This window comes from Bombus fervidus, chromosome 17 (genome assembly GCF_041682495.2).
Source record: "Bombus fervidus isolate BK054 chromosome 17, iyBomFerv1, whole genome shotgun sequence".
Classification (NCBI taxonomy): domain Eukaryota; kingdom Metazoa; phylum Arthropoda; class Insecta; order Hymenoptera; family Apidae; genus Bombus; species Bombus fervidus.
In genome coordinates, this window is record NC_091533.1 from 7,253,173 (window position 1) to 7,271,759 (window position 18,587).

Here is an 18,587-nt window from a genome sequence, read left to right on the forward strand (position 1 = left end):
ACAAATAATAATTTATTTGTAAAAATGTTTAATTTAAACTATATTTCTATAAACTTTAATTGTGGCAAATTCAATGGAACAGCTGCGATATACATATCATCAAAAATAGAGTTCGTTTGCAAGAAATATTAAAGTAATTCGATACTTTAATAAATCCTAAAAGTGGTACGACTGTACTGATCCCAGAATTCGTCCTGTTTATTTTATCTTACTTCTGGCTCGGACGTTTTCAATTTAAGAGAAACCTTTCGATCGAAACGTGTGTGACTCTTTGATTTACCGGAGGCTGACAAAGTGTACGCCTTCAGAAATCGTGAAACGAATTACGTGTACAAGTTTGATAGTGCTCGTGATTCATGACGGTCAACCCAGACGGCAGCCATTTTTACGAGTATTGCATTTCACGCAATTCGACGTGAATAATAAGAAAACCTAAAACTTCTAACTGAACGATACGTATTTAACGTGATAAGATTTTAGATAAATATTTCATACGATATAATACGTTCATTCCAGAAGAAGAGAGTAAGTATTGCTTCTGATCTTTACTTTCTCACTGATTCCTATATATACATGTAAATTCCATAGAATTCAAACTACTCGCCAACCGACATTTTTACTTTTGTTTTGTTTTGTTTTATCGTCAGTCATTTGCTGAATAGAATAGAATAGATCACGAGAGAAAAACAGTAATTTAGGATCTAGAAAATCGAGAATCGATCAAATTTGTAGTAGATTTGTTATTAACTGTTATTGTATTTAATTTAATTATTCCCATAATAAACTCTATTTTGCACAATCGATCGTCTGATTGATCCTAAGGATTTACGTTATTACATACATATATATGTCGGAGATGAAAGGACAACGGGGTCACCCGTTGGAATTGCTTGGAAAAGCCTCAATAGCATTCACGAAATAACCCAGACACAGTCATTCGAAACTTGAGACAATGAGCTTAGGCTCGAGGCGACAACCGGTCGCCGAGCGTAGCCGCGGTCACGGGATGAACGTTCCACCTAACAGAAAAGTACCAATATTATGAGACACACGTTGTATTAACAATCGAACCCTGGGCAAGAGCAATGTCGCAGTTATGCGAGTCTGCCTAGCAACGGTAGCAGTTTGTTGGTATCCCAGGCCAACGTTAAACAAAGCTAACGCAATCGTAAGGAGAAGAAAGTTTCCATTACTCAATTATTCTTGTAATCTCCTTGGTGAGTGACACATCGTCTAGAGAGCAATATAAAGAGCATCATAGTGAGCGATACTTTTGTGCATAGAAATTCTATTCCGAGTTTAATAAAGAGTGAGCCCGTGGACCGTGGATTCGCTATATCGAACCTAAGGTCATTGCCATCAGCGTCTAGTTACCGCGGTCACTGGTCGAACTTATTTCTTCTGTATTTGCGTTAATAAATGTTATCTTGATTGTGAAACAACAATGAACAACCCAGGCGAAGATTCTTTACACGCCCATAATTCAAGCTCAAACAACTCAACTCCGACATATATATTCGCGTATTGTTATCATAAATTGGTCAACGCGTGTATACTTTTAAGCGGCAATGTACATGTACTAATGATCCTGAATCACAAAACAAGAAATCTTTCCCTCCCGGGATTCACTTCCTGCATTATTCATAAACACTGCTACAATATGACATATTAGAGTTATAAATTATGCAACATGGCGTGAACGAAAAACCGAAGTGACTCAGCCCGGGTAATTTGGCGACGTGGAGCGTCGGATAAATTCGGCTTCCGTCATCATCGGCGGGTTAATCATCAGACTGGAGGTTTTCGTCGTGAAATGAATTAGGATTTTCGTGGGTGTGTATGGTCGGCAGGCGTGACGAATTCCTCGATCTCGCCGCGTGGAATCATGGCCCACGCTAATGAGACGGAAGTAATCCCCCTCCCTCGTGTTCTCTTCGGGTATTCATTCGTCCTGGTTGAAAGCTGGGCTCGGGGTCGGTCATGGTTCCGGCGTAGGAATGGATTTCCCCGCGAAATTCCGGTCGCGCGGCTCTAATCCACGTCGTTTCCGACCTTCGACTCCGTTCCAACACGAAGGAAAACCGCGCTTTATCACGAACCCCGGCACACCTTGCCTGCGTTCCTCTTTACGAATTATCGTCTCGTAGATAATTAATCTCTCTCCGCCCCTCTGGTATATTGCTTTCTTCTCTTTGAACATTAATTCCGGAAGCTTCTTCTGATCTATAGCCCCTCGTCGCGTTCTCGCGTTCGAGCAAACGATTATCTTGTCTCTTGCTCGAGTGGCAGCAGCCCTCCGCGAAAGGGAGCAATTAGAATTTTCTTCATTGATTTTACTGTGCGAAAGCTTGCTGCGTGGGTCAAGAGTCGAGTCGACCATCGAGAGAGTCGAAATTTATGTACGCTGCAGCCGCCATCATATTTGAAATAATAGCAAGACAAACATTTTTCAGTAATAACAATTTTTAGTATTGACGTTGGAAATATCATAGCTTTTTCTCTTACGATTTCTCTCTTTTCGTGTTTTAAGTAATATATCTAAGCAAAGAGAAAGACACTCGTCTCTTCTTCTAAAGAGAAAAACTTGCAAGTAATTATACTCAAGGGGGAAGAATATGTTTAAAACAATTATCATGGATAAAATGAAAAACTTACGAATAAAGGAAATAAACTTGTCAGTGAAAATTATTAGACTTAATGGTGAAAATAAAAATTTGTGCATAGAAGCAGTTGGAGACACCTATCATTCATTTCGCAGGCTTTTTTTTTGTCTGGAAAAAGAACGGACAAACTGGTACCGTTCTATTCCCATCTACACATTCCACATTTCAACCACCATCCCCTTCAGCTGCCTTGAATTCCACGGGTATACTGCACCGCGAACTTCTCTTTTCTCCGCCGCCATTATACGTTACATACCAGTCGTTCAGATATCGCAGACTATTAGTGAATAGTTTGTGTCGAAACTTGGCGCAACTCGGTAAAAAACCAACCTATCGGTATTCAAGGAAACAGAGTGTCGAAGGGTTTTACAGTTTCTGCCAATCGCATGGTGTGTTATTCTCGATTGAAGGCTATACATTTACAAAAGTTACACGCAGAATTTAAATAATTGCTCATCGTTGAATCGTACGATCTTACTATCTGTGATAATAGTTCTAATTTTTAGTAACACGCGAATATTATATTTGCTTTATCAAATGGTTCGGGAATTTCTCCGTTTCAAATTCTTCACATAAATGTCATTAGTCGTATTATTTGCAAATCCATATTTAAATTTCCTTTCGTTACCAGACCGAAATAAATCGTCGAATTTTTGTCTTATAGTAGTAGGTAGGCGATTATTCCAAACGAAGCAACAAGTTGCACATAAAGCATTTAAAACCTTCCGACACCCTTGGAAATAAGAGATGTGTAAAAAGTTTTAAAAAGCTTTCCCTAAAACTAAAGTATTATTTAACACTTTGCATGGTATTGACGCACATGGTGCGTCGTATGGATTATATAACAAGAAGTAATACCGCTGAAATAACTGTTTTATCTTGACTTTATACTAATAACGTTAGAAAATCCAATCCTTGGCAAACTATGCTGATACATAAAGTCAAAACCATTTGACGGGAATCAGATGATCGTTTGAACATCGAAAGGTCTCTGATGCGTCGTTAACTTTCATTCTAAGAAGTATATTTCGCAACTGTACAATCCACAGTACACGTATTAGTTGAGAGGGGCAGGTTGGATCGTACATCTAGTAATTTCACACCCACTGGCAAGGGTACGTGTAGAAATTAGATATCCATTGATGATAGTGCATGTAGTAATTATACACACGCTGATGATAGTGGGTGTAGTAATTACATACCTTACAATAACGGAACAAGCAGTAATCTACGAGGTCCCAGCTAGTAGCAATACTTGCCACGGATAACGCTGCCACTGTGGTCCGTATTAACATTGGTAAGTAAACATGTCGTAGATTCTCTAGGCGTGTAGATTTATAGATAGATACGAAACAGCCGGTTCAACGTTAAATTGAAATCCTCACTCCGCCTATATCCCATTAAAATTTCATTCTTTTATCATTTATTGAACATCTTACAAACTTGCTTGCTAATCAATTCTTAATTTCTCGAGCTTCCTTTATATCGTTCTTTGGTAGACTCGATGATTTTTTATTCGCAGGGCATAGAAAAATGTAATTTAAGAATCATTACTTTCTAATCGAAATATTCTATTAAATTTGATATTGTTTTATAATTCATTAATAGTTTCATTTCAATTCGATTCATTAATAGAATTCATTATAGTTTCATTAAATTTACTAATATTTCTAAATATTGTATCAATATGATTTTTTAACTCGATATTATTTGACGGGAGTTACACGATTATTCGAACGTCAAAATATTTTATTTGGACTGTATTTGACGATTGCAGAGTATTTTAAGAAATTACTCGAATTCAGATCGACGCGAGCATATTGTAACCAGTGTCTGTCTTAAATTAATTAGAGGAAGACATCCCGTCGCTGCTTGCATCTCGTACCAGAGGCAGGATATTAGCGTGGATGCGCGTTAATGGTTCGTATTGCAAGCAAAGCATTTAACCGTGATCGTTTATTTCAAAGATAGCATCTCGTTCCGGTTTCCTCGAACGAAAGGAGACATAACGTCACGGTAATATATCCTCGTGAAATCTTTTCCGCGAGATGAGCATCTAAATGGAAGTGTTCCCCGCGTCGCGTTGCGGAGAATGGATCGCGGACTAAAATCACGTCAGCGTACCTAGTAAACCTTCCTCTCTCTCTCTTTTTTCCCCCCTTTCCTCGTCTTCTTCTAGCCTCACTCTGCGGTGCAAAAAAATGTGCTTTGAATCTCCCCTTTTATTGACCGTAATGGGAAACAGGCGAGTTCATAATAGACGTTCCTCCACGGTTCTCGATACTCCATTAAGATTTCAGCTGAATCACAATGACTCTGTCTCTAGCCTCGTGTAGAAACCAGGGAAATAAAGAGCTTCTGGCGAATTTCGTTCCACTAGCATGACTACTCTAGACTAAGTAAGTACGTCCACGTTTCATGAGAAAGTGACGAGACATTGGGATCGTAAGGTTCCATCATCCATCAAACCAGCGCGATTTCCTTCTTCATGGGATAAGTAATCCCAAACCCCCGGGACACATTGTGTACGCATTATGCTCCGAGACCAATGTTCCCGCGCATAAATCGGCAATTACGCCTGCAAGGGATTAGCATGACAGTGGAAAGCAACGTGTCATGCGCGAGAGGGTGCGCTTCATGGTTACACCGAGTGTAGCGTCATGTGTATCGAACTGCTTGGATTAACAACGATATAACGTCTTCGATCACTCGTCCTTCGCTTCCACGAAGAAATAAAAGATGAATATGTAGAGTATGGCAAATGAAGCGGTTGCTATAACGATTAACGAGTGAAACAAATTTCTATTTAGCTTTCGCTTGAATTTCACTGAAATCTCATAAACATTGGCAGTCTACTAATAACGTTCTGCTTCTATAAAATTTAATTATCAAAATTAACTTTCCTTAAGTTTCGTTAGAAACTTTTCGAACAACCTAATACATTATGATGCACCTTGAACGTGGATCGCGTTGACCTCGCAGCTGAGAATCAGGGCCACAGGGCGCGATCGATAATGGCCTCTAATAAAGGGTCAGTTTCTTGGATGGTAATCGGTCTGAAGTAGAGGTACGTTGCTACGTAGACGGAGTCGGTCATTTGCAATAACGTGAAATCGTGTCCCTACATTACTCAAACATGATGGATGGTCGTTGCCGCGATGAGGTGTGAGGCCACACACGGGGGTTTGTCGGAGACGGAGGTTATCGGCACACCGGCTTGTCACGGATGACGTATCGCTTCGAAGGTATACCGAGCGTGGTACAGCCACGTCTACTCCAACCTGCGCCAGCTTCGTCTCGTATAACACCTGGAAACTCTCTGGATTCGAAGTCTTTGCTGGACAGTTGCTCGTGAAAGGTATTTATCACGTGGAAGACACGAGACGAGTCAATCGGACCATTTAGCGCGAAACTCACACGACAACTTTGTTTAAGAATGTTGTTACACGGTGAAAGACGAGGAACAGATAAGGTGATGTATGCAATAGATGTACCATCGGATAGGAAATAGAGTTATTGCGTGGGAACGTTACGAAAAGATACGTTTCTGATAAGCTTCACGCGTGTTCAGTTTACTTGAGATTATAAACTGTGTCGACTATGCTAAGAATGTGCGTTGTAGGCTTGAGATTCTTAACGCTAGAAGTATCAAGTTAGTCAAAGTGACTGATCTTCCTAAAATCCCTACAAATATATTAAACAAAGCGACAACAAATAAAACCAAAGACCTAATTATTATAATTTTCATCCTCCTTTCTGTTTTCGTTATGTGGCGCTTATGTTCCTCTTCAATAAACTAACGCTAATTTAATTGTTTTATTTGAAGGAATGAAGGCACAAATAATGTTACTCACCGTTATGAACGAGCAGAGCAGAGTCACGGGCAACAGTGATCAGGTCACTGTCGGTGAGAGTTTCGTCGGACGCGTTACCGGAAGTTGGTGTGTCGCTAAGTCCAGCACCAGTGCTGGGCATATGATACAGGGGATGCTGCTGTTGCTGTTGATAGGCACGTTGTTTATGCTGACTGGCGTTGTAGTGATTCAGGTGTGATTGCGTGGTCTGGTGATTATTTTGAGGGTAGGCGGGAGCGCGACCTCGCAGGCTTGGCGAATTTTCCTCACCCTCGCTGCCGCTCAAACTGTAGGCCGGGTAGAGCCGTCCCTTCCCTGCAACAATCGTTAAAAATGTTCTACGTAAACATCCATGTCGAGTCGACTACGTGCGTTTGTATTAACGTTGACATTGTAGCTACCACGAAAAAGAGGGTGTTAACCCCTCGTTTTCGGGATCTGGGCTTGTCGTTTGCTGAACGATTAAGTCACTCAAACTCTTGATGGATCCTTTCGTTTTGGATGTTACGATAATTTTGTGTGTTTTTATCTGTTTAGTTTACGAGATAATCTTATTACGATATAGATGTTTTATATGTTAGTTGCGTTACTATTAACCCGTTTTTAATGTAGTTTTGGTTAATCCTAGAATTATACTTAACTTTTTAATGGACGTATTATTTTTCCTTTCTTAGTCTATGTATATATGTTTTCTGAACTTAGGAAAGATTTATTATAGAAAAATTATTTTCCACCGTACGTATCCTATTAGCCATTTATTTAATAAAAATTTTTTATGGAACGTTGCTTTTATTAGGCAATTAATATCCAGCTGTGTAGGAGAGTTTCACAACAAAAATGGAGCGATTAAAGCGTTCTCCCTGCCGGGTTATTGAATTCTTGTCTGGAATTTTATTACACTATTTTGGTATTCGATTAATACGCGGTATTCATGATATTTATATCATAATTTTGTGAATGAAAGAAACCATAAGAGTGTGGATTAAAACGATATTCTATTCACGACGCAGAGACTAGGGATTTATTACATTACTGATTAATATGATTCTCTTTTATTGCCAGCTTATTTATTAACAAACACAATGAGGGTGCCATTTTTTTATTTATGCAACAATTCGATTCTGTTGACACAGTTAAAATCTAAGAAATTTTAACAGATGATATGTGAGAAAGAATACGAACAATTTTTATACAACGTAAATTTTTTACAAAGTTTATTTGTAAATTATTTTTACAAATTTACATTTCCACGATAACATACATGCAGTGTACATATTTTGAAATTGTTTTGTACAATCCCTACAACGACTTTTAATTTTTGTTTACTTTAATACTACTTAAATTTTGACCAATGCGATCTTTTAATTCGTTTGTATCATTAAGCTATTAACAACAATATTCTGGTTAGGTTCCCTTACTTTAGTTATGATTGTAAAAATGTGAAATTGCACAAACATCCGTAGTCTACGTAAGAATGGCGGTGTACATATTGAACTTGATCCCATCACCAAGTTCCCCCAGGCAAAGTTGGATCGATAGAGGAAAGCTAAAGATAGCGAAAGAAAAGCGTGGATATCGATATCTCGATAACACGGTTGGTTGATGCAGTGGCTCGTGGAGGAGCAGAGTCAAAGGTTAAAGGCATCGATCATAGTTTTCGCGCGATTTATCCCAAACGCTTGCCCGTGACAAGACATCGCCGTCACTTCCCTCACTTTCTTTTCTTTTTTCCTTTACGACGACCTAAAAACTGGTTTTCCTGTTCCCTCGTCACCTAACAACATCTGTTCCGTTTTGAGATACGATGACAACTCGTGGTCACCCATGGGATCAATTAGTCTTCTCTCTGTCGAGATTTAACCAAGCACTCTAACCAAGTTTTCGCGACAAAAACGTTCGAGAAATCTCGCGGAGAGTTCGTCTACGAACGTACAATTGCTTACAAAAGTATTCGAACACTTGTGGAAAGCTTTTAGCGGCTAAGACTAGGGTTGTAATAATTTAACGATAATTATTCTGGTTTACCTAATCTCATTAAAATAATTCTAAAAAAGAATATTCTTCTCAGTGCAAAATAATTCTTGAAGATTTAAATAACTTCTAACGATGATTCGATTATTGGTGTGTCAAATACATATATTTTTAGTTTTTATTTCAACTTTACCAATATAATTATGACAGTCGTATTTCATTAGAGTGGCACTGAAATTTCAAAATGTTATACTTTCTATGATAATACTTTCGTGAGCTACTTTTCGTAGCTTCAGGCAAGAGAAAACGGTGACATCATATGATGGAAGAATCTTCAGAAAGAATATTTTTCCGTTTGGTCGTCTCCCCTTGGCTGAAAGGAGCCGGAAGTCCCATGTTCCTCCGTGTTTGTCCAAGTGTGCGTGACGTTAGAATTGTTTTGCCACCTTTTCGGGGAAACCCTCCGGGCCTTAATGTAACGTTTCTATGTCTTTGGTAAGTGGACACCGCCGGTGTGATGTTCTCTTCTAATGTTTAATGTGAGATATCTCCCGTTACCGCAGCCAAGTGTCGGCGGCTTTATTGAACGTTACCGCGTCGTCAACGAAGAAACTTAATTATGTTTTCTGTGCTATTGGACATATTCGTATATCCTTGAAAATTTATTGAAATATTTCCAAACTTTCACGAGTCGCTGTGCAGAATTTATAGTCGAATTTACGCGAGTCCACAATTCTATCACTAAAAATAGATCTGTAGGTGCTGAGAAGAAGAAGAAGAAGAATCCGTCAAGGTGACTGAATTTTTCTTTTCTTTTAGATCAAGAAGTCACGGTTGGCTGAGTTTCGTTATCGAACGATGCTGAAAAATCTTTTGAACTACAATTACCACGGCGTGGAAAGGATAGCAAAGCAAGCTGAAAGGGATGTAAATTATTAATGAAGTTATGGCAGCGAATGAAATTAGGTGTGTCCATCAGTGATGAGTTGCACGACATTTAATTATGGTCTGCGTGTAATGCATCGAGTTTGCTACTCCCCCGACCTCTCGGCGAGTTTTCAAATAATTTTTTACCGCCGACCTTTCTCGTGAAAGAGACTCTCCTCGCCACTACTTCAACGCGGCATTATTAAAAGGAGGTACGATCATGAAATGGCATCCTTTGTAACGAGGTTTAGACGCGCACAACGTTAATGGATGCAATCTATTGCTCCGTCGACCGAGTTAACTTGCCGTTGATCGAATCAATGGTTCGCGGCTATTCTCTTCTTTTTTTTTTTTTTTTTTTATTTCATTTTCCTTCCTTTTATGTATCTTACGAAAGCTCGCGAAAGTATTCGAACACTTGTAGACACGTTACAGGAACATATTACGTGCGATACGAAACATTTCGAAGTTTCATCAACGCTTTTATGAGACCCGACTTCGTAATTATATTGGCAAAGTTCAAAACTAATTTGAAAATATATATATATGGAAGTTGCAAATTTCGAAAAGATATAAATATTTCTTTATCTTTTACGGAATCGTAGAACTTAAGTAAAGAGAATTCGCTTTCGCAATACTAACGTTAAAAAAGCAGAAGCAAATAATGTAAATTGTCTGAGAAAAGATTGTAAATGGAACGTAATTTTTGGACCATCTACTCGCTTTTATACAGATTATATAAAGAAATCCTGTAATACAGTTTGTTCCAGCTATCGCTAATGTCGTTTAGTCTGTATTTCAATCTTATCTCATAAGATAGGATGGGATAATAGGATAATATTATTTTGATGTCTATCAACTTTGGCGTATTCAAGGGTGGAAGAGCAAGCTTTTAACTTTTATGAACTAGAAGATAACGTAGTATTATGTTCGTAAGGATGCAGTTTTACGTTAATGACTCTTTTATTTTCACGGTTATTATTCAATCTCGCTAATTATTTTACCAAAGTTATTAATTTTACAGCTAACAAGTTGAACAAATAACAATATTTCTTCTAACAAACTACCCATTTTCTTTCTGTCTTTCTGGGTTCTTTATTACAACGTTTATCGGTACCATTACTTATTATTAACTAATTATCTTGATGCACCAAATGCGTTAACAGCAATGAAACTACCAAGTGGCTAAACTATATAAATTCCTCGCATCCTATCAAACTTTCGCTATAATGTACATATCCCAACCACGTTTCATTCCTTAACCACCATATAGCTAAACATAGTTTCAGCTCGTTTCCCAAAATTGAAGAAGTCTCGGTCCGTTTGAGCGAGCAAACTTTTGCGAGTTGAATCGAACGACAACCAGAAATGTATTGGCTGGTCGGTACGGGAATGAATTCGTTTAATTCGAATCGGACGAAGAGAATCAAAGTGAACAAAGGAACAGAGCGTGGGAAGGTGAGCATAGAAGAGGCGTGAAACGATCTCTTCCATGTGGATACTTGCCGGCCAAACACTTTGTATTTTCCTGTTACGCGACCAGCGGAGATTCTCGTCGAATTTCACGTATCCATAATACATTATCGAATTACCATGGGGGAATATTGTGGCCACCATAGAGACTCCTGCGATCATATATCCAGCGCTTATGCGCGCACGTGCGTGAAGGCTTGTAAATTTCTTCCTAACCTCGAACGTGGATTGTGTTAACCCACATAATTCCATCATCGTTCCCATGATACCGCAACAACGCGCCGCGTACGCGAGAATCTATAATTCCATTAACGCGTCACGGACAATAGTATTTCGTTAACGTAACGCGGAAATGATTGTTATCGATTGCAGCGCTGTGCGAAGCTCCTGGACAAGTCAATTCCGATCACTATCGCTTCTGAAGATGATTTACATTACGTTACAATCTTCGTTCAGACTGGCCAAGTTAAATTCCGGTAACTTGGAACCTCTTTAGCATCGTCAAATTCCTGGTTACTCAACTTCAAATGTATTTCGAATTTATATGCTTATCCTCGTTAGTCAACTCACCAGACTAACTAATGCGAATCTTATTCGGTTACTCTACTTGCCTTGAAATATTCTTACACACACGATACGTAACATATTCCTTCTTTAATGCGATTAATGATCAACGATGCTATGAAATTAAATAGCTGGTATTGGCGTGCTAAATTCAAACATCAGAGATACGACATTCCTGATGCATCAACCTGTAGAGGATTGGTAGTTAGAATAACGAGATAACTGGCTGTTGCAAACCGTCAAGTGTATTTAAAATAATTAAATAAATGAACCCGTTGACTGCCACGCGTGTTTTCAAAGAAATCTCCGTCAGGTCACGCGTGCCGCAGTAGAACGCCAAGCGTTCTCTGCTAGATACTCCCATCGATATTTTAGTAATGCGAGGCGCTCGAGTGGTAGTCTCAAGAATGATCTCTCGTTTCGTTTGTTCGCAATATTCAAACCACTAGCTGTTGTTGAATATAATGAAGGAAAGTGTGGTATAGATTATTCCGACCAAATGGTTTCTTATGCCACCAAAATTAGAAAATGGATCATATGGTACAGAAAACTTGGCGTCCAAGTCCTTCTGGGAATTCCTGTTGAAAACGCTTTGACGGTTTGCAAAATTGTAACAAGGAAGGATATAAATATTAGAATATTTAGAGAGTTATTAGCTACAAAATTATTAGGGTTGTCTGAAAATACAAAAAGTCCTTGTTTTCGATTGAGTCAGCATAATATCGCCGTTCGGAAAAATGATTCCGGAAGAAGCATTACACGCGCATACAAATAAAAGACGTCGAATGCACCGAACAAAGACACAGAAAATTTAAAGAAAACAACAACTTATTGTCCAAATTGTCCCGACCAACCTCAGTTATGTATAGAATAGTTTTACATTCTAAATAATTCTTTTAATAAACTATTTTCGTATTACTTTTATAACAATTCAACAGTTTTATTATTATGGAATATCTTCTCAAATACCTACGACGATCCTTCGCAAGTAATTAAATAAGCGACACCTAAATATGGGTTACGCGGCCTGATCAGAAACTTTGCTGACAGTCAACGTGTTAATATACAGACAATATTCACTGAGACGCTCGTACTAACAAATTCGCTAAGATAGTGTACAATTGTTCGCTGATAACTCGTTGGTAATTGATAGACACTCGATAGATACTCTACGATACTCGTGGATACTGACTTTCTTACGCTCGCTTCTGTTTGTTTACACTGGTCGGTGGACAGCTGGAAAATTCGAATTCGTCCACCTGCGACGGTTGCATGTAGCGGCAACATTGTTTTGCCCGGAGTTTATTTATTATTACATTACGATATTGATACTCCGAGGCAAAACAACAACGCGATTTGAATTGTCCTGTAGCTCGTGTGTCGCTACAAACCTATAAGTGCATAACGATCGGCGATAACATATTTCGATATTTTTGGAAACTTCAATGACGCATCGACTCCGATACTTGTCGCTTACCTTCGACGTTGCCATAAACTTCTGTAATTCGAGCGAGAATTATTTGTAGCGGAGTTAGTACAGGGATTATTAGCAAGTGGTGGCGACGCGATGCCTGAAATCACTTGGTAAAATGGGAATGGCCGACCGTGGCGAATGACGCACATTGTACGTGCCTGCACACCGTTTCTCACGACACTATGAAATAATAGTGGCAACCGATAACGATATATCGGTATCACCTGATTATCTAATGCCGTATTTGTCTGGCAGCGAGGGTGTAGACCCATGAAACAGTGCAGCGTACAACGAAGCGACACAGCACGAAGCGTTAGCTATCGATTTTCCTGTGTCTCGTGCGAATAGCTGCGACTTGACGGGGTTACGAGGTAAACGAGTTCTGCTACGTCCACTCTCGTGCACGCGTTATCTCAGATTCTATATAAAAAGATCGCATCGTGGATAAAACAATAGACGTTTTCCTTCATCGGGAAATTGGATAAAGGCATTTTAGAATACTCGCGGAAACGCTCGAGCATGACTAGAGAACATTTGAATCGCCTTTGGCTTAATCGACTTAGCTCCGATGATAGCGTTTCACCGAATGAAACGGTTGCGCGTGCCCGTGCTTCGATCTTCACCGAATTGAGAACCTATTCTCCCTTGTGATCGCGATGATTAGACGCTCTTGGACCCAAAAGGGAATACAATTGTCGAATTTAAATGATTAATACTCTCTATTATTGATTTTACAACAATCGAGAGAGACAGTCCGTTATGCATATTTATCGTACAGCTGTTTAGCAATCGTCGTTCATCATATACGTGCGTAGACTATACACTTGAATGTGAGAATATTTTTTTAAAAAATTTGATAGAGAACTGTAAGTATCGATGACATTATTCTAATATAATGATAATGAATCTCCGAGCCAGAAATGGTTTAATAAACAATGTAGAAACGCGTGTCGGATGGCTTTAACACGATGTCACGATGCTAGGTTGCATGATGGCAATAAAACGCGTGTACATGACTATTACAGGCCACGACTATTACATATAAAGTCACACATTAAGAGTATTCTTAGAACGACATTTACGCTAGAACTTTATGAATACACGCGAACTTCTTGACATACATAGAATTTAAACGAAATCCGCGTACCCCGAAGTTAACTTCGTTCAACTTCGAGATACTTGTACTTTACGACTGAAAAAGCTAACAGGGAGATTTTTCTTGTTCTTCGAACTTGTAATACGAATTTTGTTCTACCACGGTGTATAATACATTGAAAAAAAAAAGAGGAAAAATAGAAGAGATAAATAAGCTTAATGCATATAGATATGCGTGCACGGTGAAAATGCGAAGTTAGGTCGTACATCAGGGAAAGGGGAAAGTTTCTGTTATTGGAGAAAAATTTTTTCGCCGGCTGCAATTCATTCGCTGGCCCGAAACTGTCGTACTTTCGTAACATTGAAAAATCGCGCGCGTGTAGAAATATATTGAAATATTTTTAACCAACAAAGTTGCGCAACAGCTTCGATAATCGATATATTTTATTAACGCGAGGCAAACGATCGTATTAACGAGTTATATAGGAAATCTAGATTTCGTTATATTTAAGTCAGGTTATATTTCCGAAGAACAAATTTTTTTTACGAAATATTTAGTTCGTTCGCGTAGACAATAGACTTTCAATTACGGCCGCATCACGATATTTCCAATAAAACGTCAACGAACGTAATATGTAGGACTTTTAACAACAAAATTCCTGAAATTTCGTTAAAAAGAAATCGTGTTGCAACAATTGAGGTTTTTTTTTTGGATGATCCAGGATGTAAAAGTCATAATGTATTCAAATGTTAAATTTAGCTTTTGAACGAAGAAATCCTTTTAACAACGCTATTCTTTCGCATATTGATGAAAACTATTAGCTGATTACGCGCGCTTCGATGATAAACAAAAGCTTGGGAAGATAAGAGCCAGGGAACCGTGAGAATAGGTCTTCACGGTAGCAGCCCCTAACGAAAAAGAAAAAATACAACGAATACTTGACGCGCAGCTATTTCAAAGGGCAGTATCAGGTTAGTCAGATGACTATGTTTTAAAGTCAAATAGCTCGGCGAGAGGTCAAGCTTGTAAAACGCGAAAGTGACACCTCATGGGTAAATTGTTTAACTTGTGAAACATTCAGGAACATTGTAAAAAATTTCCAACTATGTTACAAGTTCCCCAATGAGAAATTAAGAAAGTTGTTAATCCGACGACACAGAATATTGTTGCTTTTTATTCGTATTACGTAAATAATCCAAAATTCAGCTTATTTTTAACTTTTCTGAAATTTTCAAGTTTATGAGTTTCGCAACAGTGTATTGTTTCCACGCTATCAATTATGACGATTATATTTACGCGATATTAATCATTTTAATATCTCTAAACGAAATGGCATAGACGAAGTGTTAAATCGAAATTTAACACCTCAGATTTTAAATAGAGAAATTAATTATTTTGTCACTGTTCTTTATTGCTATTATTAAATCTCACAACGTTCCTAATCCTTAACAAATACCCACATTCATTCTCAAAATAAAATCATATCCGCTGAATTTTCACGCGTCGCAGACCTTAAACAAATAATCCGCGGAGCAAACTTCAGAAATCACCGGATCGAAAGAAAACACGATGTCTGGCGTTTCTCTGTACCAGTTCGTTTCATTCTATCGGTCTCTTCTCTCTTATTCGTTCGCCATCGCTGGTCGTTTTCAATTTTTCTCACGGAAACCGGCCTCGTGAACCATTTAACAAGATCGAGAATAAATACTAGGATGTATGGTAGGTCGCAGCAATGCGGGAGAGCAGGTGGTGCAAATCGATGGCACTTGCCGCAGGCCACCAGCCAATTATCCCTAGCGACTTACGCGTCTTCGAAGGGCGCCTAACTGCATTCATGCACGTTGCTTCGAGACATCGCGTCTCGAGCTTTGGATTTCTGGAACCGGTTCCGGAACGTTCAAAAGGGCCGATCGAGCTGGTTAGAAAAAGGATGGACGATAAGAAAGAGGATGGATAGAGGAAAATTATTGATAGGAGCGAGAAAGTGTAAAATTCCTGATTAAACTGCGATTGTTTATGCAAATTTACGTTTGGCGAATATCAGCGAAGGGATGGAATTCAAACAGAAATTTGTCTCTCATATATCTCATATATTTTTATAAACCGTGCGTATTTTGAGCATTTTCATGGATAAAAATTTCCTATAGATCTCTATAAACGCTTTTGTAGCTTTAAATTACCCTACAAATGTATAAACAACTCTAATGAAGTTGTGAAGGTTTATGTCGATTCGCCATAAATCCTTATTTCGACATTTTTTCATAACCTGGTCGAGACAGATACAACGTATTAGATAATGTTTCATTATTATTACAATCTTTTCTTCCATTACGTATGGACATAAAGATAAAAAATGATATTTATGTTGTATGTAGGAGTATAAATAAAAAAGAAGCTCACTTAAAACAAATATAATCATCGAAATTTCTAAGCCAGTAATTTCTATCTCATTCGACAGACACTTGAGCAGGAAATTCAAAGTCCCAGCCGTGACTCTCTGAAATATCCGAGAACTGTTTTACGATCGCATCTGGCATTCGTCGGGCATAAAAATCACAGACAACGCATCTGCGCCGGGAATCTCGTTAATTCATATACCTTCGCAGCCTTTTTACGATTCGATTTTACAAGAGGACGTTTCATCGGGGTGTCTATTTCCTGTGATTCACACAATTGCTTCGACCTAGTTTGTTTATCTACTTCATCGTCACGTTCTCGCGAGATCGTCTCGAGTATCGCGCAAAATTCGGCGCCACCGAAGTCGCATTAAAGACGAACGGCGTAATTTCGGATTTTACGATGCTTTGTCCTTTTTTTGCCTCCTTGCAACGGCTATAGCGGATATTATGAGTACACTGCGGAATTTATGCATTTATGGGGAATTTAAAATCGCAAACGCGCACAGAATGCACGTAGTATGCAATGATATATAAAATATTCGAAGTAGAATATTCGTTATAATTCTTAGCTTCTATTTCTTTAATTGTACTCGCAGGAATGTAAATTTGCATAAATATCTGCCAGTCTATTTACAAATCATTAGGGCATTTTAATTGCCATCTATTTGACGATACAACATTTCATATAGAATTATTTCAAATCAGTCTTTCACTCGACGTTTCACACATTACAAAGCGGTTCTATGAAAGATAACAAATCCCTGATCTCCAAACGCGTACCTACGTAAGTACCTACTTACATATGATTTCAAAATGTCGCTCGGCGCATAACAATCACATTTACTATTCTTCCACGAAATATCCTTTAATTCGTCATAAATACGTGAGAACATGCTAAATCCAAAATGGTAACCGGTGAGTCACGTTCTTAGACGCTACGCGATTTCACGTCCACACATTTATCTAGAAAAGTACATCGATGACATTCATAGAATATTTCAAGTGTTACGGGCACTTTCATAAGTTTCTAGAATCTTACTTGTTGTTAGTTACGTCGCATTAAATCCTATCCAACGTTAAAGAATGACTCGGTTAACAAATTAAAATAGTCGAAAGAGGCACGATGTCGCTTGGGAAAAGAATTCACTATGATTCAAGAAAAACACAAACGTCATCCGTATCTTCGACAGGTTGCCATATATGGAATAACGTTTGATGTTCGTCCGCTGACGGGTGTTTAGAGTAAATTATAGGTTTCTTGCGATGGCATCGTACGGCACTCATCTGGATGAGCGTCGGCTGTGTAAGGCGTGCTTCGAATATCGATCTAAAGTCAACGGTCAGGCAAGTACGTTTCTAACTATCTACTGTTCTCGATGAACGGATGTATTCGATTTCTTTTCTCCCCTGATACTTCTAGAAAATACGTTCTCGTAGCTACTGGAACGGACATTCTTTAACTACGAATTCTGCATGTCGCAATGCATATGCAATTTCGGCATATGCGAAACCTTTTATGAAAATATTACAGATATTAGAAAATATTGTACGTAGGAAGTTAACTTACTTTCGTTGTATTAAATTTTATAGTATTTTATAGTATAAATATTCCTACGATAAATTTATTATTTGTTCCGTGAAAATTATAATATAAATCTTCGTGTGCATTGCGGTAATATGCAAAGATAAAAAAAAAAAAAAAGTAGAACGCTCGTTTTAATTTTTAAGATAAAGCAAATCTTTAAATAAGTCTTACTTTTGTAATTGCGCCTATAAAAATAGAAATTTGCATAAAAATCTAGCAATTGACATAAATAATAATTCTTTCGTATCTCTTTTACGAAGTAAAGGGAATTCTCGTAACTTTGAAAGTATAGTCGAAGAAGGTAGTTGGGAAACGATTCTTTCAGTAGTCTAATAATAACGAGATATCGATGTTCGACGCGAGTCGGATAAAAATTTCAGCGGTGTGCAGACAGTATGGATTGAAGCGATGGTTGAGGAAGATCGATGTTTCTATTTATCGTAAAAGTATGCTAATACACGATCTGACCTATTACACATGAACGTGTACTAAAGTGAACTTCCTATGGCGAGCATGTTACGTAACTTTATGCATATTTACTCGCAGCTTTATTCAAATCGGTAAGTGGTCGCTGACAAAAG

General features: G+C 38.3%; 1 protein-coding gene across 7 annotated transcripts in view; it reads right to left on the reverse strand.

Moving 5' to 3' along the window:
• Nucleotides 1–18,587, reverse strand: part of Ten-m (teneurin transmembrane protein Ten-m) — a 659,822-nt gene that overhangs the window by 330,934 nt on the left and 310,301 nt on the right. For all 7 annotated transcript variants that reach the window (XM_072020543.1, XM_072020541.1, XM_072020544.1 and 4 more), the window contains exon 3: nt 6,518–6,832. In XM_072020543.1, coding sequence (XP_071876644.1) covers nt 6,518–6,832 — 315 coding nt within the window. The remainder of the gene's footprint in view (nt 1–6,517; nt 6,833–18,587) is intronic.